The sequence below is a fragment of the Hemiscyllium ocellatum genome, chromosome 38 (assembly GCF_020745735.1).
Source record: "Hemiscyllium ocellatum isolate sHemOce1 chromosome 38, sHemOce1.pat.X.cur, whole genome shotgun sequence".
Taxonomy (NCBI): Eukaryota; Metazoa; Chordata; class Chondrichthyes; order Orectolobiformes; family Hemiscylliidae; genus Hemiscyllium; species Hemiscyllium ocellatum.
In genome coordinates this window covers 34,742,039-34,751,376 of record NC_083438.1, presented here as the reverse complement: position 1 = coordinate 34,751,376, position 9,338 = coordinate 34,742,039, and the positions used below count along the sequence as shown (strand labels likewise).

The 9,338-nt window shown below is 52.3% G+C and overlaps 2 protein-coding genes across 5 annotated transcripts in view; both read left to right on the top strand.

Annotated features, from left to right (window-relative positions):
• Positions 1-395, top strand: part of LOC132833997 (apolipoprotein E-like) — a 10,146-nt gene extending 9,751 nt beyond the window's left edge. The window contains exon 5 of the mRNA XM_060852709.1: positions 389-395. Within this exon, the coding sequence (XP_060708692.1) occupies positions 389-395 (7 nt within the window). The remainder of the gene's footprint in view (positions 1-388) is intronic.
• A 2,650-nt stretch (positions 396-3,045) lies between these two features.
• The window catches only part of LOC132833877 (histidine-rich glycoprotein-like), an 11,850-nt gene continuing 5,557 nt past the window's right edge, over positions 3,046-9,338 (top strand). Inside the window, exons 1-3 of one of the 4 annotated variants that reach the window (XM_060852527.1) lie at positions 3,046-3,194; positions 5,368-5,449; positions 7,251-7,428. In XM_060852527.1, coding sequence (XP_060708510.1) covers positions 3,165-3,194; positions 5,368-5,449; positions 7,251-7,428 — 290 coding nt within the window. In that variant the 5' untranslated portion in view covers positions 3,046-3,164. Of the gene's footprint in view, positions 3,195-5,367; positions 5,450-7,247; positions 7,429-9,338 lie in introns of all 4 variants that reach the window. The other 3 variants (XM_060852526.1, XM_060852525.1, XM_060852524.1) reach the window with 3 other exon arrangements.

The window sequence follows — 9,338 nt, the reverse complement described above, 5'->3', positions numbered from 1 at the left end:
GTGTCCAGCAGGCTAAGATCAAAGGTAGGGGGGAGGGACTTGGGGGAGGCCCGAAATGTCGATTCTCCTGTTCCTTGGATGCTGCCTGACCTGCTGCGCTTTTCCAGCAACACATTTTCAGCTCTGATCTCCAGCATCTGCAGTCCTCACTTTCTCCTGTTTCCGCACAGTAGGGAATCTAGTCTCATCAAGAATATCAAAAACTGCGTACAGTATTTGTACAGATGAGGTTATTGCCCGACAGGTTTATTTGGAAACACTAGCTTTCAGAGCGCTGCTCCTTCATGAGTTTTCCACCTATATTGTGGATAGCTGTGATTGATTAGACTCACATTCACACCACGTTCCTGAGCACTGCAATCTAAAATAAGCACATTCTTCCCTGTAGATTGTGAATGCTAAATTCTTCAGTCCCCCCAAACACAGCCTCTGCTCCCTCCGTGACTCAGAATGAATTCTTTCATCTGTTTGTCACATTGCATCAGACCTCAGATGAAGATCCAAGGAAATCATTGCTGTTTCACAATCCTGCTAATACACAAAGTAACCTTTGTCCCTGCTTTCAAAGAGACTCCTTTTTTCCCTTGATACTGTGAGTGGTTGCTACCCTCGACAATGTCTCATTGTATCAAACCCAGCAACATGAGAGGCTTGGACATTCACCACAGCCAGGGACAGACTCGCAGTACACTTTCCACTCTGCACACAGCATCGTTAATGACCTGGCTCGCTGTACCGTTGCACACAGAGAGAGACAGCACCTCTTCACATAATGAGTAAATACCCAGCCACACTGTGCTGACGGACACCCTCTTCTGTCAAAGTTAGATACCGAGTAAAACTCCCTCTACACTGAGCCCCTCATCAAACACTTCCAGGACAGCGCCAGCACAGGGTTAGATACAGAGTAAAGCTCTCTCTACACTGTCCCCATCAACACTCCCGGGACAGGGACAGCATGGGGTTAGATACAGAGTAAAGCTCCCTCTACACTGTCTCCCATTAAACACTCTCAGGACAGGGACAGCACAGGGTTAGATACAGAGTAAAGCTCCCTCTACACTGTCCCCCATCAAACACTCCCAGGACAGGGATAGCACGGGGTTAGATACAGAGTAAAGCTCTCTCTACACTGTCCCCCCATCAAACACTCTCCCAGGACAGGGACAGCACAGGGTTAGATACAGAGTAAAGCTCCCTCTACACTGTCCCCCCCATCAAACACTCTCAGGACAGGGGCATCGTGGGGTTAGATACAGGGTAAAGCTCCCTCTACTCTTAACCCCGTCAAACACTCCCAGGACAGGGACAGCATGGTATTAGATACAGAGTAAAACTCCCTCTACACTGTTCCCCCATCAAACACTCTCACGACAGGGGCACCGTGGGGTTAGATACAGGGTAAAGCTCCCTCTACTCTGTAACCCCATCAAACACTCCCTGGACAGGGACAGCACAGGGTTAGATACAGAGTAAAGCTCCCTCTACACTGTCCCCCCATCAAACACTCCCAGGACAGGACAGCACGGGGTTAGATACAGAGTAAAGCTCCCTCTACACTGTCCCCCATCAAACACTCCCAGGACAGGGACAGCACAGGGTTAGATACAGAGTAAAGCTCCCTCTACACTGTCCCCCCATCAAACACTCTCACGACAGGGGCACAGTGGGGTTAGATACAGGGTAAAGCTCCCTCTACTCTGTAACCCCATCAAACATTCCCTGGACAGGGACAGCACAGGGTTAGATACAGAGTAAAGCTCCCTCTACACTGTCCCCCCATCAAACACTCCCAGGACAGGACAGCACAGGGTTAGATACAGAGTAAAGCTCCCTCTACACTGTCCCCCCCATCAAACACTCTCACGACAGGGGCACGGTGGGGTTAGATACAGGGTAAAGCTCCCTCTACTCTGTAACCCCATCAAACATTCCCTGGACAGGGACAGCACAGGGTTAGATACAGAGTAAAGCTCTCTCTACACTGTCTCCCATCAAACACTCCCAGGACAGAGACAGCACAGTATTAGATACAGAGTAAAGCTCTCTCTACACTGTTGCCCATCAAACACTCCCAGGACAGGGACAGCATTGTATTAGATACAGAGTAAAACTCCCTCTACACTGTCCCCCCATCAAACACTCTCAGGACAGGGGCATCGTGGGGTTAGATACAGGGTAAAGCTCCCTCTACTCTTAACCCCGTCAAACACTCCCAGGACAGGGACAGCATTGTATTAGATACAGAGTAAAACTCCCTCTACACTGTCCCCCCATCAAACACTCCCAGGACAGGACAGCACAGGGTTAGATACAGAGTAAAGCTCCCTCTACACTGTCCCCCCCATCAAACACTCTCACGACAGGGGCACGGTGGGGTTAGATACAGGGTAAAGCTCCCTCTACTCTGTAACCCCATCAAACATTCCCTGGACAGGGACAGCACAGGGTTAGATACAGAGTAAAGCTCTCTCTACACTGTCTCCCATCAAACACTCCCAGGACAGAGACAGCACAGTATTAGATACAGAGTAAAGCTCTCTCTACACTGTTGCCCATCAAACACTCCCAGGACAGGGACAGCATTGTGTTAGATACAGAGTAAAACTCCCTCTACACTGTCCCCCCATCAAACACTCTCAGGACAGGGGCATCGTGGGGTTAGATACAGGGTAAAGCTCCCTCTACTCTTAACCCCGTCAAACACTCCCAGGACAGGGACAGCATGGTATTAGATACAGAGTAAAACTCCCTCTACACTGTTTCCCCCATCAAACACTCTCACGACAGGGGCACCGTGGGGTTAGATACAGGGTAAAGCTCCCTCTACACTGTCCCCCATCAAACACTCCCAGGACAGGACAGCACTGGGTTAGATACAGAGTAAAGCTCCCTCTACACTGTCCCCCATCAAACACTCCCAGGACAGAGACAGCACAGGGTTAGATACAGAGTAAAGCTCCCTCTACAGTGTGTGGTGTCTGACGAAGAGATTGTGGAATGAGAGTTTGTGTTTATGAGCTGCCCGGAGTCTCTGTGGAGACACATTCCCACCGTCTGGGGTGAGGTGTAACCTCCTACCACACAATTACATTAAATTACCGACAATTACCCTCATACTCATTGTACATATCGCAGCTCCGGGAGTCCTGTGTCTGGTATAAATGCTGACACAATCCAGTCTCTCTCTCCAGGTAAGTGCTGTTTGTCTGAGGGCTTTGATGAGACAGTATGTTGTAGATTGTTTCAGGAATAACATTTCTCAAATGTTATTATTATCTTCACTTTATTACAATGAGGCTTCTTTTGACTGAATTCACTTCATTTCCCACCTCAATTTCTCTCTTTTTCTTTTCTTCTTCCGTCATTTTCCTCCTTTTCTCTCTCCCTCCCGCAGCCGCACTCCTCCTTTGCCTCTGAGACTCTCATGTTTTCTTATTGCATTCAATTATTTCTCTTTCTCTACGCACTCTCTCCTCTCACATTTCTCTCTCGGATCTCCCTCCATCTTTTCCTCCTGGTCTCTATTTCTCTATCCCTCCATCTCGGGTTCACTTTCCTCTTTTCCACAACCTCTATTTCATCAATCTCCCCTCCCCCTCCCTCACACCCTCCCCTCCCTCACACCCTCCCCTCCCTCACACACTTCCCCCTCCCTCACACCATCCCCCCCCTCACACTCTCCCCCTCCCTCACACACTCTCCCCCCTCCCTCACACCATCCCCTCCCTCACACACTCTCCCCCTCCCTCACACACTCTCCCCCCCCTCACACACTCTCCCCCCTCCCTCACACACTCTCCCCCCTCCCTCACACACTCTCCCCCTCCCTCACACACTCTCCCCCCTCACACACTTCCCCTTCCCTCACACCCTCCCCCTCCCTCACACCTCCCCCTCCCTCACACCCTTCCCCTTCCCTCACACTCTCCCCCTCCCTCACACCCTCCCCCTCCCTCACACTCTCCCCCTCCCTCACACACCCCTTCCCCTTCCCTCACACTCTCCCCCTCCCTCACACCCTTCTCCTTCCCTCACACTCTCCCCCTCCCTCACACCCTTCCCCTTCCCTCACACTCTCCCCCTCCCTCACACCCTTCCCCTTTCCCTCCCTCACACCCTCCCCTTCCCTCACACTCTCCCCCTCCCTCACACCCTTCCCCTTCCCTCACACTCTCCCCCTCCCTCACACCCTTCCCCTTCCCTCACACTCTCCCCCTCCCTCACACCCTTCCCCCTCCCTCACACCCTCCCCCTCCCTCACACTCTCCCCCTCCATCACACCCTCACCCTCCCTCACACCCTCCCCCTCCCTCACACACTCCCCCTCCCTGACACACTCCCCCTCTCCTCCCTCACACCCTTCCCCTTTCCCCCCTTCCCCCTCCCTCACCACCTACCCCTTCCCCTTCCCCTCAGTGGGGGAGGGAGGGAATGATACACACTGCTGTTACTGAGCGTCGGTTGAGGGGGGGAGGGGATGTTTGTGGGTGTGGGGCCAATCCAGCGAGGGCTGCTTTGTCCCTGGATGGTGTCGAGCTTCTCGAGTGTTGTTGGAGCTGCCCCCATCCAGGGGCAAGTGGGGAGTATCCCCTCCCCCTCCTGACTTGTGCATTGTCGATGGTGGGACAGGTTTCGGGAGTCAGGAGGGGAGTTACTCGCTGCAGGATTCTCAAATGTTGACCTTAAAGGACAGAAAATATGGAAAGCATTTCAATCAAACATCGTGTTATTTATTTATAATTTCCAGATCAGAGCCTGCGCAAGTCTTGAGAGACTAGAACCAGGAGATCACAAAGCAGAGTGTGGTGTCAGCCAAAAGGGACTGAGATGACACATTGGCCATTTTAAATTGAGATGACAGATTGGCCATTTTGAATTGTGATGATGGGTTGGCCATTTTGAATTGAGATGATGAGTTGGCCATTTTGAATTGGGATGATGGGTTGGCCATTTTTAATTGAGATGGTGAGTTGGCCATTTTGAATTGAGATGATGGGTTGGCCGTTTGGAATTGTGATGATGGGTTGGCCATTTTGAATTGAGGTGATGGGTTGGCCATTTTGAATTGTGATGATGGATTGGCCATTGGGAGTTGTGATAATGTATTGGCCATTGGGAGTTGTGATAATGTATTGGCCATTGAGAGTTGTGATGATGGATTGGCCATTGGGAGTTGTGGATGCCCCATCATTGATGATATTCACGACTGAAATAAATCGAGTCTTGAGCACTGAGGCGTGGGGACAGGGAGTGGAGCTGATGTAAAACATAAGCCTTGATTGCAGAGATTGGGGGAGCGTGCTGAGGGGGCGGTGTAACAGCTGAGAGCTCATGTTTCTGATCATTGTCTGTTTTTATATCCAGCTCGAAACTGTAACCTCGACAGAAATGAGGCTTCAAGCCATCGGTCTCCCTGTGATGGTCTTCAGCTTGCTGGTTCTCTCAGGTGAGTGTGGAACTGCTGCGATAACACAGGGGGGGACGACATCAACACAAGGACCCTCCAACTGTTCATGTGTAGCACTGCCCCACTCATTAACCCCAACGATAACAGGGCTACGAACAGTGAAGAGGCGTTGGAGGACTGGGAGGCGAGAGGGGGATTGGGGGAAGGGTTCGCGAGGGAGCTACTAAGCTCAGTGCCCCCTGGGCAGCTGATGGTACAGCCCCCGATCGCTGGTAAATCGGGGATACTCAAGGGGCAGGGAATTAGGGAGGTTACAGAGATAGGGAGGGGGTGTAGGGGCTGGAGAGGGTTACAGAGATAGGGAGGGGGTGTAGGGGCTGGAGAGGGTTTCAGAGATAGGGAGGGGGTGTAGGGGCTGGAGGGGGTTAGAGAGATAGGGAGGGGGTGTAGGGACTGGAGGGGGTTACAGAGATAGGGAGAGGGTGTAGGGGCTGGAGGGGGTTACAGAGATAGGGAGGGGGTGTAGGGGCTGGAGGGGGTTACAGAGATAGGGAGGGGTGTAGGGGCTGGGAGGACAGTTTCCAATTGGAGAATTCCTGAGGGAGTTGTGACGGTTGGTTTGAGAAGCGAAGGGATTGTTGGATGTTGACCGTGGGGCTCTGGGACTGTTGGAGGATTGAGGTCAACATTCCAGAGCTCGAGGCGTTGACAGTCTCGGTCTCTCTGAAGCAAATGCTCCGTAAGGCTCAGATGACACTGCAGGTTAGGCTGGATTGGCCGTGCTAAATTGTCCCATAGTGCCCAGGGCTGTGCGAGTTAGGTTTATCCGTCAGCGGTAATTGTAGGTGAATGAGTCTGGGTGGGTTAGTCGTCAGAGGGTCAGTGTTGGGTTGAAGGGCCTGAATGGATTCTGTGTTTATTTCTGCGAATCAAAAGCCAGTTCCCGAAACTTCATTGCGAGGGGACGCAAGCCAGGATAACTTTCTCAGCAATCCCTCCCCAGCCCACCCTCCGTTGTAAACATCTGCTCTGTTGGCCCGTCTCAGGGGGACTGCACTGAGGTCTGCAGCTTTGAGGGAAAATGCCCGCGGTGCGGAGAGGGGGAGAGAGAGAGTGTGTGAGAGAGAGAGAGAGAGAGAGAGGGGCGGGGATGGAGGTGGGATACACTAGAAACATTGGTGGAGCTGAGCAGGGGGGGTGGTAAGGTCCGAGGGGCACCAGAACTCCAGGGTGGAATCCTATCGAAGGGGTTTGGGACAGATTAAGGGTCCAATGGGATTGAGAGGATACCTTGTCAGATACATTCGGGATATTGAATGGATAGGCACATGGATGATCAGACAATGAAGGGAGTGTACGTTAGCCTGATCTTGGAGTAGGATAGAAGGCAGGCACAACACTGAGGGCCGAATGGCCTGTGCTGTACTGTACTATGTCCTGGCGGTGGATTTCGAAGAGGTCTGTGGGGGTCCAGAATATGGGAGAGACCTTACAGATCCATGCAAGGCCATTCAGCAAAGGGATATCAGAAATTGCGCACAGAGGGCAGGGGAGATCTGGGACCAAATCCGAAAGTGCTGGAGAAACTCAGCAAGTCCGTGGAGAGAGAGAGAAAGAGAAAGCAGAGTTAATGTTTGCAGCCCGGTGACCCTTCCTATCAGAGCGTGTGTCGGTGCTGGGTATGGGTCTCCAGATCACCGGGCTGGGTTGGAGATGGAGTGGTGGGATAGGCTCCCATTGGGGCTGAAGGGCCTCTCTGCCTGATAACGTGAGAACTGTGTTCCTGGGTGTGTTCCCCAGACTGACGGGCTGGGCTGCCTCTGTGTGTGTGTTTCAGCAGGGAGACTCTCCACGCAGCGGGAACCAGACAGCACAGAGACCCCTCCTCAGCAAGACGACAGCTTCGAATTGTTGGAGAGGTTGGCAGAAAACAGCAAGAGGCTGGCAGAGCAGGCGATGGGCAGAGTGCTGGAGTTACTGAGCGACAACAACCAGGAGAAACTCAAGCACATCACCAAGTGAGAGCACCAGGCAAACAGCACTGACACAGCCCCTGACCAGAGTCAGGTACACCCCCCATACACACTCACACACTCACACTCACACTCATCACCAAGTGAGAGCACCAGGCAAACAGCACTGACACAGCCCCTGACCAGAGTCAGGTACACCCCCCATACACACTCACACACTCACACTCACACTCATCACCAAGTGAGAGCACCAGGCAAACAGCACTGACACAGCCCCTGACCAGAGTCAGGTACACCCCCCATACACACTCACACACTCACACTCACACACACACACACACACACACACACACTCATACACACTCACACACACACATACTCACACACTCACACTCACACTCACACACACACATACTCACTCACACACACTCACACACACACACTCACACACACACACACACATACACACACACACACTCACACACACTCACACACACACTCACACACACACTCACACACACACACACTCATACACACACACACGCACACTCACACTCACACTCACACACATATACACTCACACACACACTCACACACGCTCACACACACACACGCACACTCACACTCACACTCACACACATATACACTCACACACACACTCACACACGCTCACACACACTCACATACACACATACACACACACACACGCACTCACACACGCACTCACACGCACACTCACACTCACACACTCACACACACTCACACACGCTCACATACACACATACACACACACACACGCACTCACACACACACACACTCACACACTCGCACACTCACACACTCACGCACTCACACACACGCACACATACACACACTCACACACGCACACTCACACTCACTCACTCACACACGCACACTCACACACTCACACACGCACACTCACACACACACACTCACACACACACACACACACACTCACACGCACACTCTCACACACACTCACACACATACACACTCACACACACACTCACACACGCTCACACACACTCACATACACACATACACACACACACACGCACGCACACACACTCACACACTCGCACACTCGCACACTCACACACTCACACACTCACGCACACACACACACGCACACACATACACACACTCACACACGCACACTCACACTCACTCACTCACACACGCACACTCACACACTCACACACGCACACTCGCACACACACTCGCACACGCACTCTCACACTCGCACACGCACACTCACGCACACATTCACGCACGTGCACACACTCGCACACACACTCACACACTCATACACACACTCACACACACACACTCACACACTCGCACACTCACACTCACACACTCGCACACGCACACTCACGCACACATTCACACGCGCACACACACACTCGCACACACACTCGCTCACACACACACACGCACTCACACACGCTCACACTCACACACACTCACACACACTCGCACACACTCAAACACACACTCACTCACACACACACTCACTCACTCACCCACTCACACACATTCACACATACACACGCTCACACACACTCACATACACTCACACTCACACACACACTCACACACTCACGCTCACACACTCACATACACATACATACGCACTCACATACACACTCACATACACACTCACACACTCACACTCTCACACACACTCACACACCCCTCTCTCACACACACTCACACACACACACACACCTCTCACTCACACACACTCACACACACACTCATGCACACACTCACGCACACACTCACACAGACACACTCACACAGACACACTCATACACACTCACACACATCTTCTCACACACACTCACACACACCTCTCACACACACATACACTCACACAGACACAATCACGCACACACACTCACACACACACATGCACACACTCACACACA